Source organism: Enhydra lutris, unplaced genomic scaffold (genome assembly GCF_002288905.1).
Source record: "Enhydra lutris kenyoni isolate GAN:26980312 unplaced genomic scaffold, ASM228890v2 scaffoldscaffold23, whole genome shotgun sequence".
NCBI lineage: Eukaryota > Metazoa > Chordata > Mammalia > Carnivora > Mustelidae > Enhydra > Enhydra lutris.
The window spans coordinates 11,699,068-11,715,992 of NW_019154107.1; the positions used below are offsets into that span (position 1 = coordinate 11,699,068).

A 16,925-nucleotide genomic window follows, 5' to 3' on the forward strand; every position below is an offset into this window, starting at 1 on the left:
GGTATTAAGAATGGCACGTATTACATAGAGCACTGGGTGTTATATGAGTCATGGAACACTACATCAAAAACTAATGATGTACTGTATGGTGACATCATCATCATCATCATAGAAACTGGTGAATTGCTGGAGGCTCAGTGTAGACTAGTTTGAGAGAAACTCCAAAGGGGACTTTTCTTAGGAGCCTCCCCACCCTTTCCTGAGTTTTACCTCCAAGAGCCCTACCAAGTTCTCAGTGAAATCTCAGAAAAATCCCTTCATACTTTAGGGAGCGAAAGAGAGGAATGTAACACTTCTAAAACACCCCTAGAGCCCTCTGTTCTCCTTAACAAGGCCCTTTCTCAAGGGAAATTATTTTACTAGAGCTTAATCACCTAGAGTTATACCAAAGCCTAACTGACATGGGGGAAAGGACATAGCCAAGCCAACTCTCTCTCTAGCCTTCCATATGGTGGAAGGGTTCACTGCAAGGCTAAGACCTAACCGCAGGACTGTAGAATGCTTCCCCTCCCCTGACGCCTTACCACCATATCAATAGGGCTCATGTATAATAAGGAGGATTATAGCTAAAAGAACTGGATGCCTATTTAAGATGTTGCTAGGAAAACCCAAAGGCAATAAGGGAGAAAAAGCAAGGATACTGAAGGAAATTACAGCCTCTGCCACCACAATTATAGCAAGCAGTAAACATAGTCTAACTCCTAGGCAGATAAACCTAAAACTCTCACTATCTCAGTTCCTTTTACCTGGTATATCATGTTTGGCTTTCAACAAAAAGTCTGTAAGGCATACTAAAAGACAAGAAGCACAGTCTGAATGGGCAAAGTAAGTATCAGAACCAGATTCATATATAGCAGAGATTGTGGAATTATCAGACTGGGAATTTAAAATAATTATGATTAATATGCTAAGGTCTCTGATGAGAAAAGTGAACAAAATGCAAGAAAAGATGTGTAACGTAAGCAGAGGAATAGAAACTCTAAGAAAGAATCAAAAGAAAATTCTAGAAATCAAAAACACCAAAAGAAATGAAAACTGTCCTCCATGGATTTATGTGTAGACTCTAACCAGTCAAGGAAAAAAGCAGTGAGCTTTTTTATAAGTTATATCAATAGAAACGTCCAAAACTGAAATACAAAGAGAAAAAATAGAATGAAAAAGGCTGAATAGAATATTCAAGAACCATAGGACAATTACAAAAAGTGTAACATATATATAGTATCAGTATCAGAAGTAGAGGAAAGAGGAACAGAAGAAATATGTGAATTTTTAATGGTAGCTAATTTTCCAAAATTAAACACAGACACCAAGCCACAGGTCCAGGAAGCTCAGAGCAGAAGCAGGATAAATACTGGAGAAATCGACGTCTAGGCATATCCAAACTATAGAAAACTCAAAAACAAGAGAAAATCCTAAAATAAGCCAGTGGAAAAAATGCTTGCCTATAGAGGATCAAGGATCAGAATTAGATAGGACTTCTTTTCAGAAACCATGCAAACAAGAAGAGAATGAAGTGAAATATTTAGAGTATTGAAAAAAAAAAAAAACACTAACCTAGAATTCTGTATCTAACAAAAATCCTTCAAAAGTGAAGGAGAAATAAGGACTTTCTCAGACACAAAAATTGAGGAAATTTGTCAACAGTTGACCTGCTTGCAAGAAATGTTAAAAGTTTTTCAGAGAGAAGGAAAATGATGGGGGTCAGAAACGTGGATCTATACAAAGAAAGAAGGACTGTTAGAGAAGGAACAAATAAAAGTAAAATAAATTCTTTTTTAATTGATCTAACAGATAATTTGTTCAAGATAGTATTAGCAACAGTGTTTTCAATGTGAAACCATTCAATAGTGAAACCATGAATGACAGGTATGTAGTAAGGGATGGAAGAAGGAATTGAGAATACTCTGTTATAAGGCACATGCACTACCTGTGAGGGCATATTATGTTATTTGAATGTGGACTTGGATTAATTGTAAATGTATATTTCAAACTGGAGGGCAATTACTAAAAAGTTTTAAATTTTTTTAGGTATAACTGATAACACTAAGGAGAGAAAATGGAATCATATAAAATGTTCAGTTAAAACCAGAGAAGGCAGAAAAAGAGTGGAAGACAAAAATAGAAGCAAACAAAAAAGGGCAATGAATAGAAAACAATTACAAATGTAGTAGATATTAATCCAAATATATCAGTAATCACTTTCAATGTGAATGGTCTAAATACACTAATTAAAAGAGACTTTAAGGGGCACCTGAATGGCTTAGATGGTTGAGATGGTTGACCATCTGCCTTCGGCTCTGGTAATGATCTTGGGGGTACTGGAATCCAGCCCCACATCAGACTCCCAACTCAGCAGGGAGTCTGCTTCTCCCAATCCCTCTGCCTGCCACTCCCCCTTCTTCTGCTCTCTCTTTCTCTCAAATGAATAAATAAAATCTTTAAAAATATATTTAATAAATAGATAAAGGAGACTTTAAGAGTAAATAAAAACAAGGCCAAACTAAATGTTGTGTGCAAGAAACCCATGTTAAACATAAAGACAGATGAATTTAGTGTAAAGGGTTGGAAAAAGACATACCTGGCCGGCACCCATCAAAAGAAAGCTGGAGTAGCTATAGTAATTTTAGGTAGAGCAGACTTTGTAGCAAGGAAAGGTACCACTGATAAAGAGGTGCATTACATAATGATAAAAGGGTTGATTTTTCCAATAAAACATAACAATCTTTAATGTATCTGTACTTACTAACAGAGCATCAAAATATGTGAGGCAGAAACTGATAAAATGCAGGGAAAAAAAGATAAATCCACTACTATAATTGGAGGCTTCAATACCTATCAGTAGTTGACAGATACAACAGGCAGAAAATCAGTAAGGACATAGCTGAACTGAATAGTACCATCAATCACTTGGATCTAATTGACATTTATAAAACACTTGGTCCAACAATGGTAGAATATACATTCTTCTCAAGTGCACATGAAACATTCACCAAGGTAGACCACATTCTGGGCCATAAAACACACTTTAACAAGTATGAAAGAATAGATACCATGAAAGTATGCTCTCAGACCACAGTGGAATTAAAATAGAAATCAATAATAGATGACTAGGAAATCACAAAATATTTAGAGTAAGAAATACAATTCTAAATAGATAAAGAACTCAAGAAAAAATTAAAATATTGTAACTAAATGAAAATGAAAATAAAGACTCTCAAAATTAGTGAGATGTGACAAACCCAATGTTAGAGGGAAATACATAGCATTGATGCATTTATTTAAAAAAGATGATCTAAAATCAATAATGTATCTTTCACCTTAGGAAAACTAGAAAAATAAGGATAAATTAAATATAAGGTAAGCAGAAAACAATATAAAAATAAGAGCAAAAATCTTTGAAATTGAAAAAAAGAAATCAAAAGCAAAAGGTCAATGAAAATAAAATATCAAAACATCTAGTCAGGCTAACCAAGAAAAAAGAGATAAAACACAAATTAATCATTTCAGATATGAAAGAAGAGCTATCACTACTGATGCCACAGATATTAAAAGAATAATAAAAGGATATTTTGAGTAACTTCATACCCACAAAGTTGACAACTTAGATGAAATGGGCCAATTCTTTGAAAGACACATCTACTAAAACTCACACAGGGAGAAATAATCTGTATAGGCCTATAATATTAAAGAAATTGAAACCAGTGATTCATAACCTTCTAAAGCAGAAAGCACTAGGCCCAGATGGTTTCATTAGTGATTTTTACCAAGAATCTAAGGAACAAAGGACACCAATTCCTATAGTCTGTTCCAAAAAGTAGAAGTAAAGTAGATACGTACTAACTCCAGAGAAGGCAGAAAAAGAGATAGCAATGAGTACTAACTCATTCTCTGAGGCCAGTGTTATTCTAGTACCCAAAGACGCAGACGTTATAAGAAAGGAAAACTACAATCCAGTACCTCTCAGGACCATAGATGTGAAAATTCTCAGTAAGATATTTGCAAATCAAATCCAACAATCTATGCAAAGGATTATATACCACAACCAAATGTAATTTATTTCAGGTAAGCAAGGGCAGTTCAAGCTATGACAATCAATTAACGTAACCCATTATATCAACAGACTAAAGAAGAAAATAATCACATGATCATATCAGTAGATACAGAAAAAGCATCTGACAAGATCCAAACTCACTCAAAATAAACTCTCGGTAAACTAAAAATAGAGGGGAAGTTTCTTCAACTTGATAAAGAACATCTACAAAAATACTACAGCTAACAGCCTTCTTAATGGTGGGAAACTAGATGCTTTCACCCTAAGTTGGGGAACAAGGCAAGGATGACCCTTCTCACCACTCCCTAACAAAATTTTACTGGAACACCTATCTAATGCACTAAAGATGAGACAAGACAAGAAAACTGGATGCAGATTGGGAAGAAGGGAATAAAACTGTCTTTGTTCATCTGATAAAGTGTTGTTATCCAAAATATACAAAGAACCTTTAGACCGCAACAACAAAATGAACAACCCAATGAGGATGTTGGCAAAAGATCTGAGCAGATACTTCACCAAAGAAGATACAGATGGCAAATAAACATAGGAAAAGATGCTCCACATCATATGTCATTAGGGAATTGCAAATAAAAATAAGGAGATACCAATACTATTAGATTGGCCAGTTATTAGACTGACCAAAATCTGAAAGACTTACAACACCAAATGCTGGTGAGGATGTGAAGCAATAGCTGCTCTCATTCATTGCTGGTGATGATGCAAAATTGTGTGACCCCTTTGGAAGACAAGTTGCAAGTTTCTTATAAAACTAAACATAGTCTTACCATACAATACAGCATTTGTGCTCTTTAGTGTTTATTCAGATGAGTTGAAAACATATGTCCATACAAAAACCTGCACAGGGATGTTTATAACAGATTTAGTTATAATTGTCAAAATCTAGAAGCAATCAATATGTCTTTCAATAGGTGAATGGGTAAACAAATCGTGATACACTCATACAATGGAATATTATTCAGAGATAGCAAGACATGGGATACCAAGCCATGAAAAGATACAGAGGAAATTTAAATGCATAGTGCTACATGAAAGAAATAAATCTGGAAAAGTCTACATTCTCTGTATGATATCTTGGAAAAGGCAAAACTATGGAAACAGTAAAAGAATCAGTAGTTGCCAAGGGTTGAGGGAAAGGGGAACAACGAATAGGTGGAGCATAGAGGATTTGGGCGAGCAATTAAAAAACTCTTGTCTGATACTGTAATTGTGACATTATCCATTTGGCAAGCCCCATGAAACTACACAACACAGAACTTTTCCTTAACGTAAACTATCAACTTTACTTAATAAGTTATCTCCCATCCAAATACTAACCAGGGCATTTGAAGGGGCACATGCACACCAATGCTTATAGCAGCAATGTCCACAATAGCCAAACTATGGAAAGAGCCCAGATGTCCAACAACAGACAACTAGATAAAGAAGATGTGGTGTATATATATACAATGGACTACTACTCAGCCATCAAGAAATGAAATCTTGCCGTTTGCAACGGTGTGGATGGAACTAGAGGGTATTATGCTAAACGAAATAAGTCAGAGAAAAACAAACACCATATGATCTCACTCATATGTGGATTATAAGAAACAAAACAGGTGAACATAGGCGAAGGGAGGGGAAACATAAGAGGAAAACAGAGAGGGAGACAAATCATAACATCCTCATAACTATAGGAAACAGGGTTGCTGGATGGGAGGTCAGTAGGAAAATGGGATAATTGGGTGGTGGACAGTAAGGAAGGCACATGATGTAATGAGCACTGGGAGTTATATGCAATGGATGAATCACTAAATTCTACCCCTGAAACTAATACTACAGTGTACGTAATTTAAATGGAATTTAAATAAAAAAGAATATATTAGTATTCATCAATTATAATAAATGTGGCACATCAATGGAAGATGTTAATAAAGTAAACTTTGGCAGGGATGGAGTATATGGAGACTCTCTGTACTTTCTATTCAATTTAAAGTAAATACATACATCCATACAGAATAGTTTCCATATGGGGAGGAGGGTAGTGCATGCCTAGAGTAGTCACTGGAGCTGCAAACCAGGATCAGAGATTTGGTAGCTGATTCATCTCCTTCGTTGTAACCAGCAAAGAGAATTCGTCTTTGACTTGGGGCATGTTCCAGAATACACCAGGGTCTTTCCTCTCTTTCTACCTTTGCTGTCCTCTTCTCTCAGAAGGGCCTTATTATAGTGGTTTCCAAGATTAAGTGCCACCTTCTCATTGAAACTTTCTCTGAACAGTCTGAGATCTCTCCATGCTTCCATTTGTTCTTCCACTGAATTGCCATGAAGGATGGCATGTGTTGTGTTGTTATTTGTATCTCTATTTCCCCAGTAGTCTATGAACTTCTTGCTGACAGGACTCAGATGTTTTTTTAAAATATCATGTTACGAGCCCCACATCGGGCTCTCTGCTCAGCGGGGAGCCTGCTTCCTCCTCTCTCTCTGCCTGCCTCTCTGCCTGCTTGTGATCTCTCTCTGTCAAATAAAAAAAAATAAATAAATAAATAAATAAAATATCATGTTAACTTAATAAATGTTTGGATGAAAGTTTGAATGAATGAGATAGACAACAACAAGAAAACCTAACTCATGTGCTCCATATTATGGATAAACAAGAACATTTTTCTTTTCTTTTTTTTTTTTTTTAAAGATTTTATTTATTTATTTGACACAGAGAGATCACAAGCAGGCAGAGAGGCAGGTAGAGAGAGAGGAGGAAGCAGGCTCCCTGCTGAGCAGAGAGCCCGATGCGGGGCTCGATCCCAGGACCCTGAGATCATGACCTGAGCCGAAGGCAGCGGCTTAACCCACTGAGCCACCCAGGTGCCCCAACAAGAACATTTTTAAGGGTGATATCCTAAATATGTACCGGTCAGTGTGGCATAACTTTTCTGTAACTTAATACTCTTGTCTGTAAACTAAGGATTTATGTAATTGGATAGCCCATCAAAAAGAATAGTTAACATATGTGAATTGTCGATATATTCAAAGCATTTATTGAATGAGTTTTTCTAATAAAAATAAGCTGTGCAGTCATTGCATTATGTGCACACTGAATAGTTTATTAGCTAGACCAATACCTCCTTGAGAGCAGGGATCATTATGCCCTTCACACCACCAGTAGAGCTTGAATATAAATGGTCTAGCCTATTAGAAGGTGTCTAAAATATACTTATTAAAAGAATGGTGAGGGGTGCCTGGGTGGACCAGTCAGTTAAGAGTGTGCCTTGGGCTCAGGTCATGATCCCAGGATGCTGGGATCCAGCGCCCTGGCGAGCTCCCTGTTCTCTCTGTCCTTCCCTCTGCTAGTGCTTTCTTGTGCACGCGTGTGTGCACTCGCGCTCTCTCTCTCTCTCAAATAAAATCTTTTTTAAAAATGGTGATTAATTGGAGGAAGGAAAGAAAGAAGGAAGGAAGGTAAAAGGATTTGTATAGATCACCACTGTCCAGTAGCATTTTTTATACTGGCAAAAATGTGTTTTATCTGTGGTGTGCAGTCCAGTGTGGGAGCCATATATGACTGCTGAACACTTGAAATAGGGCATGGTGCAGCAAAAGAACTAGATTGTTCCTTCTGTTGAATTTTGATTCCTTTAGATTTAAATTCCAGTAACTAAGTGTGGCTGGTGGCTCCTGTTTTGAATAGCACAGGTAGGTACACTTTTTTTTCAGTTAAGAAAATTCAGTGCTTAAAACAAAAATCTGTTGAGTAAGTTGTCATTGAGAGTCTACTACGTTTAAGAAATAACTTTGAATATTCTGGGCATTAAAGAAGTAGAATCTGTGCCCCTCCTCTTGGAAATTCATTTGAGAGAGAAGAAAAATGTCTATTGAACAATTAATTAACAACTGAAACGTAACCTCTACACGTAACCTGTAGACAGGACTTGGAACTGTAAGTAAGGTTACTTTCAAATGCAAGTGGAAGGCAATAAAGAAAATTGTACGCATAGAAATGAAAAGAAGTTAATATGTGGAGAAGTCTTTAAAAGGCATGGAGAAAGAAAATTATATGTGACCTAAACTGTTTTTATTCTTACCTACCAAAAATTTTGAAATATTAATAGTGTCTTAGCAAGGTTTCAAGTAATATCTTGAGCTGTTCTTACTTTATCCGTCCTGACAGAATCTGGACAGTTTGAGGCCTATATTTGAATAAATGTCCACAGCCAGCTAAAAATGTTCATTACTGAAGGAGAACTCAGCAGTTGGAAAAAAAAAAAAAAAAAAAAAACAATCACCAGACATTTTCATGGAAGTTCCAGGGTATTGATGGACTTCTGATTGGTATATTTGAATTTAAATGGAAAACACTTTCGTCTTCTGAGAAAGTCTTATTTTCCAAGAGTTTAACACTCGTTAATGAAGTGCTAACCAGACATTAGTGCGGGTAACAGTGCAGTTCCCAGTGCAGTTCTTCATCGGAATCACCTGAGGCTTCTTGTTTTAAAGTCTAGATTATAAGGCCCCTCTTAATTCAGGGGTTGCAGTGGGCCCAGAAATATGTATTCTTCTGATATGAGAATCACTACCCCGGCCTTCTTTTGAGGCCCATTGGCATGAAAGATGCTTCTCCATCCCTTCACTTTCAGTCTGGGTGTATCTTTAGGTTCAAAATGGGTCTCTTGTAGACAACATATGGATGGGTCCTGAATATGTATTCTTCATAAAGTCCCCAAGTGATTTTTATTACCAGGGGGAATGGAACCCACTGCTTTTTAAGAATGCACAAGTTCTTCTGTCCATTGCTTTCCCTCACCTAGCACTGTGAGACTGGAATGAACCCACCACTTCCCCAGTGCCGAGTCATGTTTTCGCATTCCCGGGTTTTCATTTCCCATCGCATTTCCTCCCATCATACACAGATCCACTTTTCCCCTGTATCATCTGTGTGATTCTCTGCAGCATGACTATGTTCCCTGGACATGGAAATGGACTCAGAATTTCATACAGATCTCCTCTGATTTAAACAGAGCTCTTTTAAGTTCAGCTACATTTCGTTCTTAATTTACATTATAATATCTTTTGTGCCTTTTGTTGATTGTTTGATATTGTTCTGGAATTTGACTACTTAGTGGTTTTTGTCATTAAAGAAGGATGGTCTTGATTGCTCTGAGTGGGGAGTCCATTTTGTTCTCCAGATAGCAGAACTGGGTCATCTTCAGTCACTGAAAGCCAGGGAAGCCTTAGGTCTACCAATTTGGACTTGGAAACACAGTTGATATAATTCAGAACCTAAGGCCCCTATCTCTCTAGATCACAGATACTTGATCTAGACCTTTAGCTTGCAGTCCCAAATAGCCCATCAAATCCAAATCGTTAAATAAGTATATAAGGCGTGTAGTTCACTTGGTCATTCAGTGTTTCGTGGACTAAAGTTTGGAGGAAAATGACATTCTATATTATGTGTTCTCCGTCAATTACTGACATAGACCCTTCATCTCCCCTTATTCTTGCTCTCTGAATATCCTATGCAATTTTTAAGCTATTTTCTCCGTAGGGTTCTTTTCTAAAAGAAAATCATTGTCAACGGCTTAAGCAAAGCCCTGCAGTAATCAAAGCAGTATATAGTCACTGGATACAGAAAAGTAGGGAGGAATAATTTAAAGAGCAGTGTTCTTTTCTTGGGGCTGAATTTCTTTACCCATCTGCAAACTGAAAAGAACTAACTAGGTGGTAGGATTCTGCCAATGTTCACCAGGTGGTTTGTGTCTGCCAAGCTGAGTTTTTTTTTTTTCCAGAGTCCTTCAAAATTGCCTAATAACAAATAAAAAAATAATTTGACAACAGTAGATGTCCCTGAGTAGTGGAGATCATATTATTGTTGTTGTTTTCCCTGTGCTTTTCCTATTTTCCTACCTCTCTACAATGATCATTTTAAAGATTAAACACGAATATTTTTGAATAGGCTTTTATGATAAAATGTACAAACCAGTTAGAAGAAACATAAGAATGATTCTCTAAAACAAGACTGGCACTTTGGAAATCTGATAGCCCACTTAAATATTAAGATGTTTTTATTTTGTCCTGGGTTTCTTGTTCTACAATGTAAGAATGGTATGTGGTAGCACATAATTATAAAGCTTGAAGTAGTCTTTCAATATCAATGGCTACTCAAAGGATGTGTTTTCAACTGGAAAGATTTTTTGTGAAGTCACAAAGCCCTGCTCCAATTCCCTGATGAAGAATTTTATATTTTAAAACCATATACCTACCCAAATATCATAAAAGGAAATATTAAAATATTAAAATCCCATTGAAGACGCATTGCTAAAATATATGGAGGCATGGGTTTCAGAAACGGTTGTATTTCATATCTGTATTAATTAGTACATGACCAAAACAATATATTAATGGCTTCATGAGACTTGTTCCACTGGGAGATGAAGGCACTAATGAATACTAAAATTACCCAGGAGAAGCCATGAATACAGCTCTAAATCTGTTACTCATATGCTGTTTTTTAAATGCCAGTTATCTTGAGCCACTACCTCGTGTCTCTCTTACTGGAAAATGCTTTGAAATACAGCATTTCAGAAAGCAACTTGATCAAATCAACACACTTCTAAATTACCTGTGTATATTAAGTCCAAATCACAAGATAAAGGCTGGGTTTGCTTTCCTGTCTTGCCCAGGAAATGGCTTTAGTTTTAAAATTTATTTGAATTGTAAAGAGAAAAGTGGATGGGTGTTTTCAGCAGTAGCAATCTAGATTTCTACAGGCACCTCTGGGTCATTGCTCTGAGCCACCATCTCCATTCCCTGCCTTTGTTTTTCCCAGGTACCTCTATGTATGTCCTCTACAGGAACACGGCTTGCTCCGGTTTCTGAACAAATCATTACCAGAGTGGCAGAAAGAATATCAATAACCTCATTCCCAATATCCAGAGGGGCCCAGAATTAAGTCTTTTGAAAGATGCAGAATCCTGTACCACTTGGATGAATTTTTGGCTTCCACATTACCACATTCCTATTCCACTCACACTGTGTAAAACCATTTCATAAGAGGATTTTCACCTCTGCTTTCCAGACATTCCCCTTCACCGCTGAGGCTGAACATGTGCCCTGTAATTAGACCTTTTTTGATGAGGTTCTTTACAATTGCCTGGCTCTAGCCTATTTCCCTCCGTGAAGGTTTGGGGGCTGAGAAAATACGCATCCGCTCTCCTTTTAGTAGCCCTAATACAGTATCATTCCCTGGGAAATTCAAGGGTGACCCATATTTACCACAACCCTTAGACCATCTCCAGAGATCAGGCATCTCAAGCAAGTTGTGAATGTGGTCGAGTCCTGTTAATTCTGAGTTGAAATTTTGGAAAAATACCTAAAGAGCTAATATTTTGTGTCACTTACTAAAAGCGATGTCCTTGCACTTTAGATGTCATCTTTATAGGCACTAAAGCAGATACTTTGTTTTGAAAATGTCCCTGGACTGTGCTCTTGCCCCATTCAAGGACCACTGTACTTTTGCCGAAAACATTCAGGAAAATAAGCCGAGCGTCTGCTAAGAACATCGTAGACAGAATCTCCAAAATGTTCGGTGTTGAAATCTTGAGATTCAGTGTGAAAAAAAAAAATGGCAGGAGGACATGCTTTCCATGGTCAGATATGTTAGGAAAACTCATTATGGTATATTATCCCCCTTGGAGTCTCTCAGTACTTACTGGTATACTGACAGTTCTGGGAAGTCCTGTGGTGAAAACAAAACCAGAAACTAAGACCTATTTGCTTTGTTTAAGTCAGCTTACTCTAAAATATATATTTTTTTAAATAACACCCAATATTACCTCATAGGCCCTATTTTTGGAGTGCTGTTGCAAACACCATTGCAGCATGGATTTGATTTGGGGGGGTCTATTTGATTCCCTGTAACAAAGTTCTTGGAAGATCTGCAGGTGCAGTCTGCTGTTCCATCCTTCGCTGCTGTCATTCCCTTCCCAGGAGGTCCCTTGTAGGCCCTCATACCTGCTTTTATCTGAGCACAATGATTTTGCAGAGTACCTCCCATATGAACTGAGAATAATATAACTCCAGAGGAGCGGGACCTCAGAATCCTGCCCCACCCCTGCTGTGAGATCTGGGAGGTTCAGGAGGAATATCAAGCCAAGGCCCTTTACTTCCCCCTCAAGCAGGTTTGCCAGCATCCTGTATATAAAAGCAAACAAACAAAGCAGGTCCTGTATGTCTTTGTCTTGTGCTATTTTCTCCTCAGGAGACTCAAGGAGGTGAGGTCCCTGGTCAGAAGGAGGTGATCTCAGCTTGGCAGATGGAGGAATTCTATACTCTGCTAGGAGTCAAGGTAAGGAATCAGTGAGGGGTGAGCAAACCACCCCAGGAAAGAGGGGTCCTGGTGTCAACTCTGGGAGGACCCACACAAGGATTGTCATATGAGATGTCCCCTGACTTGCTCATAAGGGTCTCAGAGAGGTGAAGGCCTTGATGTGAAGGGAGATGCCTCAAGCAAGCAGAGTGAGTGTGTAAGGAGGTGCGAGTAGGCTTTCCCTGGGCCCCCTGGGTGGCTCAGTCCTTTAAGCTTAGGACTCTTGATTTCAGCTCTGGTCATGATCTCAAGGTAGTGAGATCCAGCCCTGCATGGGGCTTTGCCCTGGGAACGGAGCCTGTTCAAGATGTTCTCTCTCCCTCTCCCCATTCCCACCCCGTCCCCTCCCTCTGAAAAAAAACAAAACAAAGCCCCAAAACCAAAATGCCTCCCAGAACCCTGCTCCTGCTTTCAGGCTCGTGCGGCCCAGGAAGGAGTAGCCCGAGGGATCAGCAGGACCAGAAATTCCCCTCTAAGAACTCAGGAGGTCCTGGGGCCAGTGAGGCTGGGCCAGTAGAGGGAGGAGCCACAAGCGCTGGGGGTCCCACAGAGCCCCGCCCCTGCTCATAGCCCTGAGATCCCACCCCCCCCCCCACCCCTCCCCCCCCCACCCGTACCCCTCCCCCCGACCCGTACCCCTCCCCGCCCCACCCGTACCCCTCCCCGCCCCCGGATGCAGATCATCCGACTTCCTTTGTGGGCGGGACTTCGACCACTAGGCACGGCTTTCCTTTGTTCGTTGGCGTCTGGCTTCCTGGGACTGGTGTAAAGTTAAGGTGAGGACCCTAAGAGGGAACTGGACAGACTATTCCCCCCACATAATGAAGTTGGCCCCCCAGTTGGTCCCGGCCGACTGGCAGGCCAAATTTGGCCTAGAAAGTCTCGCAGAGAAGGCCTTGGTCTGAGGGAGTAGGCCCGATTTTCGGGGTGGAGAGCTAGATCCTAACTGGATTCATGATGAGGTCCCTGAGTGCTTTGAGCAGACCTTTACCCAAAAGAGGGGGCCACACTGGCAAGCCCCCCTGTACTCTGCTTTGGGAGGCTCTAGGAAGGGTAGACACATGTTGAGAGAGCTGCTTTTCCCTCTAGCAACTAAGGGAATTGGGGGCTCAACCTGCCAACTCCCAAACTCAGCAAAGGAGGCCCCAGGCAGAGCTGGCAGCCTGAGGTGCCCCCTCATTTTATCTGGAGGTGATCTTGAAGGGGAGGGCCTTGGTCTAATGGAGCAAGCTCCTTTCAGCAAAATAGACCCATTCCCTAACAGGATTCGAGGTTCTGTTACCCAGGAAGGATGGAGGACCCCTCCAAGAAAGATGAGGGGGTACGTAAAGCCATGTTTTCACACCTGGGAAACTTGGGCATGGTGACATGATGCCTTATACCTATTTCTTCCCAGAACATCTCAGGGAGGTAAGGGAGCAGGTCAAAGTGGCAGTCTCAGGCCAGCACAGGGAGGATTTGAGATTATGCCACATGTCATAGTGAAAACCTTGAGAACTGTGGACATGTCCCATGCCATATCAGTGGGGCCCCAAAGAATCCTGCCTGTTACCAGCCCTGGGAGACCTCAAGGATAGATGTCAGGCAGAAGTGTTCATCAGTTCTCACTCCACGATAGCAGGACAGTGAGGGTCTTTTGTCTGAGGGGAGCAGTTCTAGGTCAGCAGAGGAAGAAATCTGAGTCAGATTTAGAGCTTGAGTTGGGATCCTGTCAGGGACCACCTACCATAGGACACAAACCTGCCTGCAGTAGCTTTTACTCTTGAGGGACCATGTTTGGTCAGATAAGGTTGTCTTCACTTTTTCCTCTTGGGACTCAAGGAGGTTCGCTCTTACCAGGACATAGGCATCCATTTGAGAAAAACTGGAGCTTCTCTACTAGGAGCCAAATTGAGGAACCCGAGTGAGGAATCAAGGGGTCATCCAGTTCTGAATAAAGAGGACATCAAAACATCCATATTAACCCTTTGATTTCAGCCCAAGAAATCACAGGGAAGGGCTGTCAGGTTGAGCATGCCCTTCACTTCTTTATATCAGGTCTCAGGGCTGTGATAGTCTTAGTCTGAAGGTGCAGCCATCAGTCAGCAAAGCGAAGTGGTGCCAAGCCCTTCAAGTAGCCAAGACGAGGACCTTAAAGGAGGCTGAGGAGCCAAATGAACTCAGGACAGAGAGGACCTTACTGAGGTCCAGCACTGGGTATTCTCTAGCAGGGAGGTAGACTGAGGCACCCCTTCAGTTCCTTCTCCTGGGTTCCAGGGAGTTTGAGGTATCATCTTCAAAGTAGCAGAAGGGAGGGTTCCCCTAGCTTTGCCAAGAATTGACAGGATAAACTGAGAGGACCCAGAATGCCAGAACACAAGGGACCTTACTGCAAACACCTGCTCTCAGCTGAGTAAACCCAAGGCAGGGCTAGCAGGATGCCAATAAGACATACTCTAAGCGTTCCATGGCTCCTCTCTGGGATTCTTAGGGGACAGCTGACCAAAAGAACAGGAGCCTTTGTGGGGTCCTAGAGCAGTACTCTGAATGACCCTGCAGAGGTGGCCTTTGATAAAGCCAAAGTGAAATCTACCTGTCGAAGGTGACAAAACCATCTTACTCTCCCTCCTGCAGGGGCTCAAATCACCTGTTCACTGACTCACACCCTTACCTGCTATCTCTGATCACAGCCATTATGCCTCGTGGTCAGAAGAGTAAGCTCCGTGCTCGTGAGAAACGCCGCCGTAACAGAGGTGAGACCCAAGGTCTTATGAGTGCTCAGGCCACCACAGGAGAGGAGGAAAAGACCACTCCTTCTTCCTCTCCTGTTTCTGGGGATTATCCTTCAGGCTCCCCTGTTCCTGGCACTTCCCAGGAGCCTCAGGAAGGCTTGGCCACCACCAGTGCTGCTGCACATGTTTCACGCCCAAGATCTAATGTAGGTGCCAAACGCCAGGTTAAGGAAAGGAAAAATTCCTTCCAGGCCTCAACTTCCATTGAGAGTGTTCGCAAAGATCCTCTAACCAAGAAGGTGGGGATGCTGGTGCAGTTCCTGCTGTATAAGTATAAATTGAAGGAGCCCATTAAAAAGTCAGAAATGCTGAAGATCATCCACAAAAGGTACAGGGAGCACTTCCCTGAGATCCTCAGGAAAGCCTCTGAGCGCATGGAGCTGGTCTTTGGCCTGGAATTAAGGGAAGTCAAGCCCGGCGGTCACTCCTATATTCTGGTCAGCAGCCTAGACCTCACCACCGATGGCAGTGTGAGCAGTGCCTGGGGCTTTCCTAAGAATGGGCTTCTCATGCCTCTCCTGGGTGTGATCTTCTTGAATGGCAACCGCACCTCTGAGGAGGAAATCTGGGAATTCCTGAATATTTTGGGCATCCATGATGGAATGAGGCACTTCATCTTCGGGGAGCCCAGGAAGCTCATCACCCAAGATCTGGTGCAGGAAAAGTACCTGGAGTACCGCCAGGTGGCCAACAGTGATCCTCCACGCTACGAGTTCCTGTGGGGCCCGAGAGCCCACGCCGAGACCAGCAAGATGAGAGTCCTGGAGTTTTTGGCCAAGATCCATGATACCGTCCCCAGCGCCTTCCCCCCGCATTACGAAGAGGCTCTGCGAGATGAGGAAGAGCGAGCCCGAGCCAGAGCCACAGCTGGGGCTGCCTCTACTACCCGGGCCGGTGTACGTTCCCAGACTAAGTCCGGCCTCTCCTCTCCTCCCTAGAGAGGGCTGAGGCAGATTCTTTGCTTTGTAATTGGAAAGGCCTGTTAACTAGTGTTCCTGATATGCACAAATAACTAGCTATCATTTTTTTTTACATTTTTCAAGCAGTGTTCCTTTCAACAGAAAGTTTACTTAGATTCAGAATATAAGTTTATGAATAACATGGATCACACATTTATTGCTGTTTATCAGGCTTAGGAATAAGAGTTTTTGTTTTTTTGTTTTGTTTTGTTCCAATTTGAAATACAAATTGGAAATCCTTAAATCACTTTTGTGATCCAGAACAAGCTAATATAGCTTTAGGATAGGAATATCCTTGGAAATGTAAAAGAGTTCCACACTAAAACAGTTGCGACCAGAAGGTACATAGGTAGATGGATAGATAGAGTGATTGAGTAAAAATTGGTTAATTCTTGGTTTGTCTTACTTTTTGCTAATTTAAAAGATGCATACCTCAATTTGTTTATATTTGTTAAGAATGTTTGAGAATATAAGTCATAATGAATCAGACCTCTTTATTCGTGTCTCTTATTTTACACAGACATTGAGCATCTGTTCTTGGGAAGTCTTCGTGCTTGTACTGGGGATGTTTAGTCAAAGAAGACCCAGCCGCTGCCCATGCAATTATAGATTCTAGGAGCAGCTGTCCTTATGGAAGAGGGTGAGATAGTACTTCATAAAGAACAAGTCAAAAGCATGGTAAAGAGGGGGCGGAGAGAACATATTACTTAGTTTTCATTCCTAAGCAGAATTTTGGCTGATTGGGAGGTTTTTCTTGGACAGAGCACTGCATATTCTCTGACATG

The 16,925-nt window shown here is 40.9% G+C and overlaps 1 protein-coding gene across 1 annotated transcript; it reads left to right on the forward strand.

Annotated features, from left to right (window-relative positions):
- The first annotated feature begins 15,030 nt into the window (after positions 1-15,030).
- LOC111150509 (melanoma-associated antigen B2-like) lies at positions 15,031-16,119 on the forward strand. Its single transcript, XM_022507997.1, has one exon. The coding sequence runs from the start codon at positions 15,085-15,087 to the stop codon at positions 16,117-16,119; it is 1,035 nt and encodes a 344-aa protein (XP_022363705.1). The 5' UTR covers positions 15,031-15,084.
- The last annotated feature ends 806 nt before the right edge of the window (positions 16,120-16,925 follow it).

Excerpts from the sequence above, each read along its gene's own strand:
- LOC111150509 (XM_022507997.1), top strand. The coding sequence starts at position 15,085 with ATGCCTCGTGGTCAGAAGAGTAAGCTCCGTGCTCGTGAGAAACGCCGC.